The sequence below is a fragment of the Notothenia rossii genome (assembly GCF_949606895.1).
Source record: "Notothenia rossii genome assembly, chromosome: 1".
NCBI classification, from domain to species: domain Eukaryota; kingdom Metazoa; phylum Chordata; class Actinopteri; order Perciformes; family Nototheniidae; genus Notothenia; species Notothenia rossii.
Genome location: NC_136912.1, coordinates 286107 through 301106, shown reverse-complemented (window position 1 = coordinate 301106; position 15000 = coordinate 286107). Strand labels below are relative to the sequence as shown.

The window sequence follows — 15000 nt, the reverse complement described above, 5'->3', positions numbered from 1 at the left end:
TCTGTAGGTTCTAATGGTTCTGTATGCTCTGTAGGTTATAATGGTTCTGTATGCTCTGTAGGTTCTAATGGTTCTGTAGGCTCTGTAGGTTATAATGGTTCTGTATGCTCTGTAGGTTCTAATGGTTCTGTATGCTCTGTAGGTTATAATGGTTCTGTATGCTCTGTAGGTTCTAATGGTTCTGTATGCTCTGTAGGTTCTAATGGTTCTGTAGGCTCTGTAGGTTCTAATGGTTCTGGTTCTGTATGCTCTGTAGGTTCTAATGGTTCTGTATGCTCTGTAGGTCCTAATGGTTATGTAAGTTTTGTGGGATCTGGTGGTTCTGTGTGTTCTGCAGGTTCTGTATGTTCGTATGTTCTGATGGCTCTGCAGGTTCTGGTTCTCACCGGCGGTCTCATCCACTCCACGCCTCTGGTCTTGGTGCTGTAGGGGGCGAGCTCCTTGAAGCCCAGTGCGGGGGGTTCTGCGGGGAACATGGGGTCCTGGAACAGCACCCCGCTGTGCAGACAGTCCTCCTGCAGAACCCTGAAGTCCTGGTTCTGGTACCGCAGCGCCTCCTGAACCGAGCCCAGCCCGGCAGCCCGGAGCCGGGAGCGCTGGAGGCGGGACGTCGAGCCGCCAATCATCCTGACAGCCAATCCTGTCACACATCATACACACACTCTGACATCTGCAGGTCTCCCTTGAAAAAGAGATCGATGGTCTCAATGGGAACAATCTGGATAAATAAAGGTTTCACATCACATCACACGTTAGACGCTTTTATCCAAAGAGACTCCCATACTCAGTACTGTGGACTATCCCCACAGGAGCACTTTGGGGTGAGGTGTCTCAGGGACACAACGACATGCTGACTGCAGTGGGGTTTGAACCTGAGCTCCCTGATCCCAACACCAACGCTCTACCCACTGTACTGCGTATACTTTATACTCTACTATATATACTTTATACTGTACACTGTACTTTATACTCTACTAGATATACTTTATACTCTACTATATATACTTTATACTGTATAAAGTACACATCTCAGGTACTTTTCATGGTACTCTTACTCATACTGCGCTGTGGAGCTTTCCCTGGTGAGGAGCTGAGCTCTGATCATCTGAGCAGTAGTTAGGAACCTTAATGGAACTCAGTAAGAACATCTGAAATACCACAAACACAGATATGACAGAGTTCAATAATAATAACCACTACAACAGCTGATCTCTGAGGTCTTCTCTGATTGGTTAATAGCCAGGGTGACGTCACAGTTTGCTGAATCAGCATGAAATCTGTGCAAAAAGCTGCTTATTAAGTCTCAGTAAACACACACTCACCTGGGGGGTCTCTGACGCTCTGATGGGGGTCTGATGGAGGTCTGAGGCTCTGATGGGGGTCTGATGCAGGTCTGAGGCTCTGATGGGGGTCTGATGCAGGTCTGAGGCTCTGATGGGGGTCTGATGGAGGTCTGAGGCTCTGATGGAGGTCTGATGGAGGTCTGAGGCTCTGATGGGGGTCTGATGCAGGTCTGAGGCTCTGATGGGGGTCTGATGCAGGTCTGAGGCTCCGATGGGGGTCTGATGCAGGTCTGAGGCTCTGATGGGGGTCTGATGGAGGTCTGAGGCTCTGATGGGGGTCTGATGCAGGTCTGAGGCTCTGATGGGGGTCTGATGCAGGTCTGAGGCTCCGATGGGGGTCTGATGCAGGTCTGAGGCTCTGATGGGGGTCTGATGCAGGTCTGAGGCTCTGATGGGGGTCTGATGCAGGTCTGAGGCTCTGATGGGGGTCTGATGGAGGTCTGAGGCTCTGATGGGGGTCTGATGCAGGTCTGAGGCTCCGATGGGGGTCTGATGCAGGTCTGAGGCTCTGATGGAGGTCTGAGGCTCTGATGGAGGCTGTGATCTGGAGACTGAATACAAACAAGCTGCATATAAACTGGAGTGTATCCGCCCTCATGGAGGGGGGGGGGGGGGGGGCACACCCTCAGCACAGTTAAAGAGACACACACAGTTATTCATACATTATTACTGTAAACTGGATTCTGCATTTCAATAGTTTACCTTTCCTTTCACTTGCACCTCCTTGTCCCTTGCATTATTATTATTATTATCACTTCTTTATTGTATATCTTATTTATATCTCCACTGCTGGGGGAGCCAGAGACCGACAGTAAACACACGTCATCTGTTTCCTGTGAAACAGCCCCCCGTTTCTGACGTCAGAACAATTTCAAATCTGTATCAGATCCGTTGCAGCCCCGTTTTTAGAGATTTGGGTATGGAGGAGAAGAGAGAGGACACTTGGTGAGTTCCCCGGCGGGGACACATATTCATGTATGAAAGACGTACAAAGGTGTCAGGATAGGTCCCCTTTAAAATAACTTCTTATAAATGAAGGAATTTAGCTTCAGTCCTCATTGTGTTGTCAACAGAAGACATGTGTGTGGAAACGTCAGAGTTTTCACACTCTACCTGCACACACACACTCAGACACACACTCCCTACCTGAGGACACACACTCTACCTGAGGACGCACACTCTCTACCTGAGGACGCACACTCTCTACCTGAGGACACACACTCTACCTGAGGACGCACACTCTCTACCTGAGGACACACACTCTCTACCTGAGGACACACACTCTACCTGAGGACACACACTCTCTACCTGAGGACACACACTCTCTACCTGAGGACACACACTCTCTACCTGAGGACACACTCTCTACCTGAGGACACACACTCTCTACCTGAGGACACACACTCTCTACCTGAGGACACACACTCTACCTGAGGACGCACACTCTCTACCTGAGGACACACACTCTCTACCTGAGGACACACACTCTACCTGAGGACACACACTCTCTACCTGAGGACACACACTCTCTACCTGAGGACACACACTCTACCTGAGGACACACACTCCCTACCTGAGGACACACACTCTCTACCTGCACACACACACTCAGACACACACTCTCTACCTGAGGACACACTCTCTACCTGAGGACACACACTCTCTACCTGAGGACGCACACTCTACCTGAGGACACACACTCCCTACCTGAGGACACACACTCTCTACCTGCACACACACACTCAGACACACACTCTCTACCTGAGGACACACTCTCTACCTGAGGACACACACTCTACCTGAGGACACACTCTCTACCTGAGGAAACACACTTTTTCATTTTTTTCTTTTCAGTCTTTATTTTGAACAGATTAAAAAAGACCAAATGTGAAAAACAGAATAGCGTATTGTTAGAATACAGCATTTATCCACATTCATGGTAATATTTGTATATTCAACAAAAAAAAGTCAGAAAGGGAGCAGGAGGAAGCAAATGCTCCTTTAAATCATTCTGCAAGTTATTCCTCCTCACAGTTACATTTATATAAAATCATTTCTCATCTTCATCCCCTCTCTCCGTTCTCATCTTTTTCTAAAAAAGTGTTTCTGTTCATCCTCTAAAGTGAATGGCTTGAGCTTTGTTTGAACTCCTGCTCCAACCCATTCCCTCAAATCACCCCACAGATTGTTGTGCTCTTACTTCTCAGAGTTCTTCTGACCTCTCAAATGATACCCCCCCCCTCTCTGCCTACGAACAGTGTTCTTAGTTTCCTAGGAAGTAGATCATGTCTTGCTCTCTACATGAGCAGATCAGTGAACTTAATTTGTGTGACTTCAAAAATAATACATGAGTGTGTTCAAGATGTCCAACATTATTGATTACTCTTATAGCCCTTTTTTGTAATGTGCAATGTCATAACGGCTGCAGGTTGGTTTTGTACGTGTTTCCCCAAATCTCCACACAGCAAATCAGATATATATCAGTGTGTTGTAAAGAGTATACGATGAGGTCCAGGACGCGTCTGGCTTTTCCCAATATTGCGATAGTCTTAGCCAGTTTAGCTTTTACATGAGTGATATGAGGTTTCCAGCTGATGTTGTGCTCTCAAACCAAGGAACTTCATTTCACATACTCTTTCTATGTTTATGTTGTCTCGTATTAATTACACTTGTGGATTTGTTTTATGATTTCCAAATAAGATCATCTTTGTTTTACTTATATTTAATGATAATTTGTTTGTGTCAAACCAATGTTTTACTTGAATCATTTCTGCTGTTATCACTTCCATTAGCTCTTTCAAATGTTCACCGGAACAAAAACTATTAGTGCAAATAAAATACATTTCAATATATTTGATACTCTGCAAATGTTGTTGATGTATATGATGAACAGCTGTGGACCCAACACGGACCCCTGAGGTACTCCACACGTTATGTTCATGTCTTCTGATTTATGTTCACCTATTTCAACAAATTGTTGTCTGTTGCTTAAATAATCTCTCAGCCAGTTTAATCCCCTCTGATGCCACACCGTTCCAGTTTGATCAGTAACATGTTGTGATCCATGATGTCAAATGCTTTTTGTAAGTATATAAATATTCCCACTGCTTGTTTGTTATTGTCCATGCAGTTTGCTATCTCCTCACTTAATCCCATCAGTGCCGTAGACGTTGATCTATCTTTCCTGAATCCATATCGACTGTCGTCCAACAGCTGATGTGTTTCCATGAAACTGTCAAGTGTTTTTGTAAAAAGCTTTTCAAGGATCTTGGAAAACTGAGAGAGCAAAGAAACATGTGATGTGTGTCACGGTGTTTATCCCAGTTTGATATCATGGTATAACTTTAGCTATTTTCATTTTATTTGGGAATGTACCAGATTGAAAAGACAAGTTAAAGAGATGACTCAATGGTTCTGCAATGTCTTCAATAATCTTTTTGACTCTAATCAAAGCAATATGATTCCAATCGGTCGAGGATTTGCTTTTTCTCACAGTATCGATGATTTCTTTTTCTTGGACTGGTGTGAGGAACAAAGAGCTCATGTTTTCACTCCAGAGGTCCGGATCTTCCCCTTTAGTTGTTTCTACGCTTTTCATTTTTTCTGCCAGATCTGGCCCCACATTCACAAAGAATTCATTAAAACCATGAACCACATCTTCTCTGTTATTAAGAACATTATTTTTGTCAACCTGAGCTTTTTGCTCCATTTCTAAAGACACTATTTAATACTTTCCATAAACCTTTCATATCACTCTGATTATTCTCTAATATTTGATTATAGTATTCTTTTTTACATATCCTCAGAATATGGGTTCATTTATTCTTATATCTTTTATATTTATTTCCTGCTTCTGAAGTTCTATATTTGATGAATTGTCTATATAGTGTATTCAGTGATCCATGCACGGTGACTTTGTGTCTCTCTGCATTGTTCCACAGGACACTTTCTGTCATAAAGGGATTTAAAGATGTTTAGACATTCATCACAGGCCTTGTCCATATCGTCTCTCTCATGTGCTACCCTCCAATGCTGCTTTAGTAAGTCATTCTTAAATGAAATTATGTTTTCTTCAGTTCTCAATCTTTTGTATTTGAAATGGCTGGAGACTCTTAGAGCTGCAGTGATAGACAATAAGAACAGGAGGACACACACTCTACCCGAGGACACACACTCTACCTGAGGACACACACTCTACCTGAGGATACACACTCTACCTGAGGACACACACTCTCTACCTGAGGATACACACTCTACCTGAGGACACACACTCTACCTGAGGACACACACTCTACCTGAGGACACAGACTCTACCTGAGGACACACACTCTACCTGAGGACACACACTCTACCTGAGGACACACACTCAGACACACACTCACTACATGAGGACACACACTCTACTTGAGGACACACATTCAGACACACACTCACTACCTGAGGACACACACTCTACTTGAGGACACACACTCAGACACACACTCAGACACACACTCAGACACACACTCACTACATGAGGACACACACTCTACTTGAGGACACACACTCAGACACACACTCACTACCTGAGGACACACACTCTACCTGAGGACACACTCACTACATGAGGACACACACTCTACTTGAGGACACACACTCAGACACACACTCTGCCTGAGGACACACACTCTACCTGAGGACACACTCACTACATGAGGACACACACTCTACTTGAGGACACACTCAGACACACACTCTCTACCTGAGGACACACACTCTACCTGAGGACACACTCACTACATGAGGACACACACTCTACTTGAGGACACACACTCAGACACACACTCTGCCTGAGGACACACACTCAGAACATATGTGGTTTCTAGTTAAACCAGTTCAGATGTGGTCTCCAGTTCAGATGTGGTCTCCAGTTCAGGTGTGGTCTCCAGTTCAGATGTGGTCTCAAGTTCAGGTGTGGTCTCCAGTTCAGATGTGGTCTCCAGTTCAGATGTGGTCTCCAGTTCAGGTGTGGTCTCCAGTTCAGGTGTGGTCTCCAGTTCAGATGTGGTCTCCAGTTCAGATGTGGTCTCCAGTTCAGATGTGGTCTCCAGTTCAGATGTGGTCTCAAGTTCAGGTGTGGTCTCCAGTTCAGGTGTGGTCTCCAGTTCAGATGTGGTCTCCAGTTCAGATGTGGTCTCCAGTTCAGATGTGGTCTCCAGTTCAGGTGTGGTCTCCAGTTCAGATGTGGTCTCCAGTTCAGATGTGGTCTCCAGTTCAGATGTGGTCTCCAGTTCAGATGTGGTCTAGTTAGACCAGCGCTCTGAGGAGGAAGGACAGCCCGGCCCCCAGAGCCAGCCCCAGCGAGAGGAAGAAGGCCATGATGGCTCCGGCAGTCTCTGCTTCGTGAGGGAGAACTTTCCTGAAACAACAACAACATCAACATCAACAACATCAACAGGGATCAATGAGTCATCAGGGTGGATTGTAGTGCATAGTGTTCAGTGTGGACTGTTGTTTATATTGTTGTTGATATTGTTGTTTATTATTTTTATATTGTTGTTTATTATTTTTATCAGAATCAGAATACCTTTATTAGTCCCACAGAGAAAGAGCCACAGACAGCTCAATGTTACATGTTACTCTTTAAAGAGATGTGGGCCGGTACAGAGACCCAGTGGAGAACTCTTTAAAGAGATGTGGGCCGGTACAGAGACCCAGTGGAGAACTCTTTAAAGAGATGTGATTTCCCATCGGGACAAAAGTAGATGGGATTTTTGTGTGTTTTGTGTTCTTTGTGTTCTTTGTGTTGTTTGTGTTCTTTGTGTTGGTGTGTGTTGTTTTGTGTACTTTGGACCGAAGCACATGCAGAGGCTGGCCAGGTATCCGTTGCTGAAGGCGAAGAGGACCATAAAGAAGATGAACCAGCCGTCATGGAGGAAGAACACGGGCAGGTTCAGGCGGGGCTGAACGTTACACAACATGAAGAGAGGCGGGAAAACCACGCGGCAAACAATGGAAACAGGAAGTATTTTGCTGTCGCTCCGCGGCTGAAACACAGACATTCATCAAGTTACTAACATAGCAGGGTCATCTCCACATATGAACAGCACTTTGTGATGACTACAGCACGGTCACATGACTTCACGTCACCACCGCTAAGCTAAAGGAGGCTAATGTTGGGCTATAAAGGAACTACAGCACGGTCACATGACTTCACGTCACCACCGCTAAGCTAAAGGAGGCTAATGTTGGGCTATAAAGGAACTACAGCACGGTCACATGACTTCACGTCACCACCGCTAAGCTAAAGGAGGCTAATGTTGGGCTATAAAGGAACTACAGCACGGTCACATGACTTCACGTCACCACCGCTAAGCTAAAGGTGGCTAATGTTGGGCTATAAAGGAACTACAGCACGGTCACATGACTTCACGTCACCACCGCTAAGCTAAAGGAGGCTAATGTTGGGCTATAAAGGAACTACAGCACGGTCACATGACTTCACGTCACCACTGCTAAGCTAAAGGAGGCTAATGTTGGGCTATAAAGGAACTACAGCACGGTCACATGACTTCACGTCACCACCGCTAAGCTAAAGGAGGCTAATGTTGGGCTATAAAGGAACTACAGCACGGTCACATGACTTCACGTCACCACCGCTAAGCTAAAGGTGGCTAACGTTGGGCTATAAAGGAACTACAGCACGATCACATGACTTCGCTTTAACCACAGACCTTATTTATGGATAACAACCAAAAACACAGTCAGTAACCATTGACCTCCAGACCAGGGGACAGGAAGTGATGTCAGGGTTCAGGACTCACCCACATGCAGAAGGCGGTCAGGCTGCGTCCGGCCCAGTCGCTCAGGTTGAACAGGAGGAAGCAGCTGGCGGGGATGAAGTATCGCTCTGAGGAAGAAACACCATATTATTCTTGTCTCTTTAAATAACTTGTGACGGACGAATACGACTTCCAGCATCAGAAACCATCCAACGTTAAAGTTCTGTTGATATTACAACATTTAACTGGGACAGTTCATTACATCAGAGTCTAAAAGTGCCTGTTTTAAAGAGGAGGAACCCTGGATGACTCAGAGCCAGCCGACCAATCACAGGCAGCGTGATGAACTCATGAAACACCACAGAAGAAGAGACTGACCCCAGGACCCCCAGGACCCCCTGGCCAGCGTGGACTTGGTGTCGGCCGTGATGGCGGGGAACGTGCTGATGGTGACGGTGAAGGTGAAGCACACGGAGAGAGCCAGCAGCCAGATCTGAGGTCAGAGGTCACCGTTACATCACTATGTTACATCAGACTAAATGTGTTATTTTAGATATTCAAAAAAAAAAAGATTCACACTTTTCTCAGAATTTTTAGAATGAAGTCAAAATTCTGACTTTAACTTCAGATTTCTGAAAAAAAACCTCTGGAATTTTTTTTTAAGATTCTCTCTTTATTTTCAGAAATAAATCAAATCAAAATTCAGATTCCATTTTGAGAATTGTGACTTTATTCTCAGATCGCAGACATCCTGTGGCTCTAAGGCTCTTTGTTTCTGACCTTCTTAAAGATCTTTATTATGGAGACGTCCTGTTGGCCGCTCTGATCAGCTGACTTTCCATCGCTCTCTGACGGGGACAGAAATATTGTTATTATTATTATTAATGTTTCTATTATTAGTATTATACAGAGTAGACAGAGTACCTGGGTTCATCAGCTTCACTGAGTTCTCCGGGTTCTGTTCCCGGTTCTTCTCCTGATAAAACTGGAAGAACTCCTGAAAACATGAAACAGGAAATATTAAATACATATATGAATATATTAAAAGCACTCTGACGATGACACCGTTTATTTATTTGATTGGATAAGTGCGTACCAGTTTGGGCAGCAGGATGTAGGAGAGGATGGACAGAAAGATAAAAACACAGGCTGTGATGAAATATCCAAAGGCTGCATCCTGCAGATCAGACCCACCTGAGAGAGAGGGATCGAACCGGCCCATCAGTAAGAGACAGTCACTGACCCCCTGAGCCACAGATGATGTTTTATTTTGGTGTTTTATTCTGAAATACTTGCGATGGCGCAGATCATGGCGAAGGCGGCGAAGCTCCCTGCCATCCCCTGGCCGCTCATGATGGGCGTGGTGTACGAAGCCGGGAGCAAACCTGCCATCCCAAAGAGACTGCCCTGCAACACTGCTCCGAACGCTGTCAACAAACAAACAAACAAATAAATAAACAAACAACAGACTGCCCTGCAACACCGCTCCGAACGCTGTCAACAAACAAACAAATAAACAACAGACTGCCCTGCAACACCGCTCCGAACGCTGTCAACAAACAAACAAACAAATAAACAACAGACTGCCCTGCAACACCACTCCGAACGCTGTCAACAAACAAACAAACAAATAAACAAACAAACAACAGACTGCCCTGCAACACCGCTCCGAACGCTGTCAACAAACAAACATATAAACAACACACTGCCCTGCAACATCGCTCCGAACGCTGTCAACAAACAAACATATAAACAACAGACTGCCCTGCAACACCGCTCCGAACGCTGTCAAAAAACAAACATATAAACAACAGACTGCCCTGCAACATCGCTCCGAACGCTGTCAAAAAACAAACATATAAACAACAGACTGCCCTGCAACACCGCTCCGAACGCTGTCAACAAACAAACAAACAAATAAACAACAGACTGCCCTGCAACACCGCTCCGAAAGCTATCAACAAACAAACATATAAACAACAGACTGCCCTGCAACACCGCTCCGAACGCTATCAACAAACAAACATATAAACAACAGACTGCCCTGCAACACCGCTCCGAACGCTGTCAACAAACAAACAAACAAATAAACAACAGACTGCCCTGCAACACCGCTCCGAACGCTATCAACAAACAAACATATAAACAACAGACTGCCCTGCAACACCGCTCCGAACGCTGTCAACAAACAAACATATAAACAACAGACTGCCCTGCAACACCGCTCCGAACGCTATCAACAAACAAACATATAAACAACAGACTGCCCTGCAACACCGCTCCGAACGCTATCAACAAACAAACATATAAACAACAGACTGCCCTGCAACACCGCTCCGAACGCTGTCAACAAACAAACATATAAACAACAGACTGCCCTGCAACACCGCTCCGAACGCTGTCAACAAACAAACAAACAAATAAACAACAGACTGCCCTGCAACACCGCTCAGAACGCTGTCAACAAACAAACAAATAAACAACAGACTGCCCTGCAACACCGCTCCGAACGCTGTCAACAAACAAACAAACAAATAAACAACAGGCTGCCCTGCAACACCGCTCCGAACGCCGTCAGCAAACAAACAAAAAAAATAAACAAATAAACAACAGACTGCCCTGCAACACCGCTCCGAACGCTGGTAATAACACGGACAAACACACAAATAAACAAACAAACACACTATCAAATAAACAAACAAACACACTAAGGCATAACTCACAGTTGATGATGACGATCTTCACCATGGTGACGCAGAAGAAGGCGAACGGCTCCAGAGGAACTCTGACGAAGATGGCGGTGGCGATGAAAACGAACATGATGACGAGGAGACTGCCGAGCACCCGGAGGCGCTGAGACACTCTGGGGGGAAACATCAGCAGGAGAGGACTCTTTAAAGTAGAGACACTACATACTGATATACACCTGAACATCAGCAGGAGAGGACTCTTTAAAGTAGAGACACTACACACTGATATACACCTGAACATCAGCAGGAGAGAACTCTTTAAAGTAGAGACACTACATACTGATATACACCTGAACATCAGCAGGAGAGCACTCTTTAAAGTAGAGACACTACATACTGATATACACCTGAACATCAGCAGGAGAGGACTCTTTAAAGTAGAGACACTACATACTGATATACACCTGAACATCAGCAGGAGAGGACTCTTTAAAGTTGAGACACTACATACTGATATACACCTGAACATCAGCAGGAGAGAACTCTTTAAAGTAGAGACACTACATACTGATATACACCTGAACATCAGCAGGAGAGGACTCTTTAAAGTAGAGCCACTACATACTGATATACACCTGCACATCAGCAGGAGAGGACTCTTTAAAGTAGAGACACTACATACTGATATACACCTGAACATCAGCAGGAGAGGACTCTTTAAAGTAGAGACACTACATACTGATATACACCTGAACATCAGCAGGAGAGCACTCTTTAAAGTAGAGACACTACATACTGATATACACCTGAACATCAGCAGGAGAGGACTCTTTAAAGTAGAGACACTACATACTGATATACACCTGAACATCAGCAGGAGAGGACTCTTTAAAGTAGAGACACTACATACTGATATACACCTGAACATCAGCAGGAGAGGACTCTTTAAAGTGGAGACACTACATACTGATATACACCTGAACATCAGCAGGAGAGCACTCTTTAAAGTAGAGACACTACATACTGATATACACCTGAACATCAGCAGGAGAGGACTCTTTAAAGTAGAGACACTACATACTGATATACACCTGAACATCAGCAGGAGAGGACTCTTTAAAGTAGAGACACTACATACTGATATACACCTGAACATCAGCAGGAGAGGACTCTTTAAAGTGGAGACACTACATACTGATATACACCTGAACATCAGCAGGAGAGCACTCTTTAAAGTAGAGACACTACATACTGATATACACCTGAACATCAGCAGGAGAGGACTCTTTAAAGTAGAGACACTACATACTGATATACACCTGAACATCAGCAGGAGAGCACTCTTTAAAGTAGAGACACTACATACTGATATACACCTGAACATCAGCAGGAGAGGACTCTTTAAAGTAGAGACACTACATACTGATATACACCTGAACATCAGCAGGAGAGGACTCTTTAAAGTGGAGACACTACATACTGATATACACCTGAACATCAGCAGGAGAAGACTCTTTAAAGTAGAGACACTACATACTGATACACACCTGAACATCAGCAGGAGAGGACTCTTTAAAGTAGAGACACTACATACTGATATACACCTGAACATCAGCAGGAGAGGACTCTTTAAAGTTGAGACACTACATACTGATATACACCTGAACATCAGCAGGAGAGAACTCTTTAAAGTAGAGACACTACATACTGATATACACCTGAACATCAGCAGGAGAGGACTCTTTAAAGTAGAGCCACTACATACTGATATACACCTGAACATCAGCAGGAGAGAACTCTTTAAAGTAGAGACACTACATACTGATATACACCTGAACATCAGCAGGAGAGCACTCTTTAAAGTAGAGACACTACATACTGATATACACCTGAACATCAGCAGGAGAGGACTCTTTAAAGTAGAGACACTACATACTGATATACACCTGAACATCAGCAGGAGAGGACTCTTTAAAGTTGAGACACTACATACTGATATACACCTGAACATCAGCAGGAGAGAACTCTTTAAAGTAGAGACACTACATACTGATATACACCTGAACATCAGCAGGAAAGGACTCTTTAAAGTAGAGACACTACATACTGATATACACCTGCACATCAGCAGGAGAGGACTCTTTAAAGTAGAGACACTACATACTGATATACACCTGAACATCAGCAGGAGAGGACTCTTTAAAGTAGAGACACTGCATACTGATATACACCTGAACATCAGCAGGAGAGGACTCTTTAAAGTAGAGACACTGCATACTGATATACACCTGAACATCAGCAGGAGAGGACTCTTTAAAGTAGAGACACTGCATACTGATATACACCTGAACATCAGCAGGAGAGGACTCTTTAAAGTAGAGACACTGCTACTGATATACACCTGAACATCAGCAGGAGAGGACTCTTTAAAGTAGAGACACTACATACTGATATACACCTGAACATCAGCAGGAGAGGACTCTTTAAAGTAGAGCCACTACATACTGATATACACCTGAACATCAGCAGGAGAGGACTCTTTAAAGTAGAGACACTACATACTGATATACACCTGAACATCAGCAGGAGAGGACTCTTTAAAGTAGAGACACTACATACTGATATACACCTGAACATCAGCAGGAGAGGACTCTTTAAAGTAGAGACACTACACACTGATATACACCTGAACATCAGCAGGAGAGGACTCTTTAAAGTAGAGACACTACATACTGATATACACCTGAACATCAGCAGGAGAGGACTCTTTAAAGTAGAGACACTGCATACTGATATACACCTGAACATCAGCAGGAGAGGACTCTTTAAAGTAGAGACACTACATACTGATATACACCTGAACATCAGCAGGAGAGGACTCTTTAAAGTAGAGACACTGCATACTGATATACACCTGAACATCAGCAGGAGAGGACTCTTTAAAGTAGAGACACTACATACTGATATACACCTGAACATCAGCAGGAGAGGACTCTTTAAAGTAGAGACACTACATACTGATATACACCTGAACATCAGCAGGAGAGGACTCTTTAAAGTAGAGACACTACATACTGATATACACCTGAACATCAGCAGGAGAGGACTCTTTAAAGTAGAGACACTACATACTGATATACACCTGAACATCAGCAGGAGAGGACTCTTTAAAGTAGAACACTACATACTGATATACACCTGAACATCAGCAGGAGAGGACTCTTTAAAGTAGAGACACTACATACTGATATACACCTGAACATCAGCAGGAGAGGACTCTTTAAAGTAGAGACACTACATACTGATATACACCTGAACATCAGCAGGAGAGGACTCTTTAAAGTAGAGACACTACATACTGATATACACCTGAACATCAGCAGGAGAGGACTCTTTAAAGTAGAGACACTACATACTGATATACACCTGAACATCAGCAGGAGAGGACTCTTTAAAGTAGAGACACTACATACTGATATACACCTGAACATCAGCAGGAGAGGACTCTTTAAAGTAGAGACACTACATACTGATATACACCTGAACATCAGCAGGAGAGGACTCTTTAAAGTAGAGACACTACATACTGATATACACCTGAACATCAGCAGGAGAGGACTCTTTAAAGTAGAGACACTACATACTGATATACACCTGAACATCAGCAGGAGAGGACTCTTTAAAGTAGAGACACTACATACTGATATACACCTGAACATCAGCAGGAGAGGACTCTTTAAAGTAGAGACACTACATACTGATATACACCTGAACATCAGCAGGAGAGGACTCTTTAAAGTAGAGACACTACATACTGATATACACCTGAACATCAGCAGGAGAGGACTCTTTAAAGTAGAGACACTGCATACTGATATACACCTGAACATCAGCAGGAGAGGACTCTTTAAAGTAGAGACACTACATACTGATATACACCTGAACATCAGCAGGAGAGGACTCTTTAAAGTAGAGACACTAGCATACTGATATACACCTGAACATCAGCAGGAGAGGACTCTTTAAAGTAGAAACACTACATACTGATATACACCTGAACATCAGCAGGAGAGGACTCTTTAAAGTAGAGACACTACATACTGATATACACCTGAACATCAGCAGGAGAGGACTCTTTAAAGTAGAGACACTACATACTGATATACACCTGAACATCAGCAGAGAGGACTCTTTAAAGTAGAGACC

General features: G+C 44.1%; 2 protein-coding genes across 2 annotated transcripts in view; both read right to left on the bottom strand.

Moving 5' to 3' along the window:
* Positions 1-1442, bottom strand: part of capn1b (calpain 1, (mu/I) large subunit b) — a 26341-nt gene extending 24899 nt beyond the window's left edge. Inside the window, exons 1-2 of the mRNA XM_079687902.1 lie at positions 1323-1442; positions 387-640 (exon numbers count right to left, since the gene is read on the bottom strand). Coding sequence (XP_079544028.1) covers positions 387-626 — 240 coding nt within the window. The 5' untranslated portion in view covers positions 627-640; positions 1323-1442. The remainder of the gene's footprint in view (positions 1-386; positions 641-1322) is intronic.
* Positions 1443-3749: 2307 nt separating this feature from the next.
* LOC307043442 (equilibrative nucleoside transporter 1-like) lies at positions 3750-10996 on the bottom strand. The gene is made up of 9 exons (XM_079687898.1): positions 10828-10996; positions 9397-9531; positions 9201-9298; positions 9029-9101; positions 8885-8952; positions 8483-8597; positions 8147-8232; positions 7170-7369; positions 3750-6741 (listed from the first exon to the last, which is right to left on the bottom strand). Exons 1-9 carry the CDS (start codon positions 10979-10981, stop codon positions 6630-6632), a joined length of 1041 nt encoding a protein of 346 aa, XP_079544024.1. The 5' UTR covers positions 10982-10996; the 3' UTR covers positions 3750-6629.
* Positions 10997-15000: the final 4004 nt, after the last annotated feature.

Bases quoted from the DNA above. Each gene is read 5' to 3' on its own strand.
- LOC307043442 (XM_079687898.1), bottom strand. From the start codon at position 10,981: ATGTTTCCCCCCAGAGTGTCTCAGCGCCTCCGGGTGCTCGGCAGTCTC. The intron at 9,532-10,827 runs GTGAGTTATGCC...GTTTGTTGACAG, and splicing joins GAAGATCGTCATCATCAACT to CGTTCGGAGCAGTGTTGCAG. The intron at 8,953-9,028 runs GTACTCTGTCTA...TGTCCCCGTCAG, and splicing joins AGTGAAGCTGATGAACCCAG to AGAGCGATGGAAAGTCAGCT.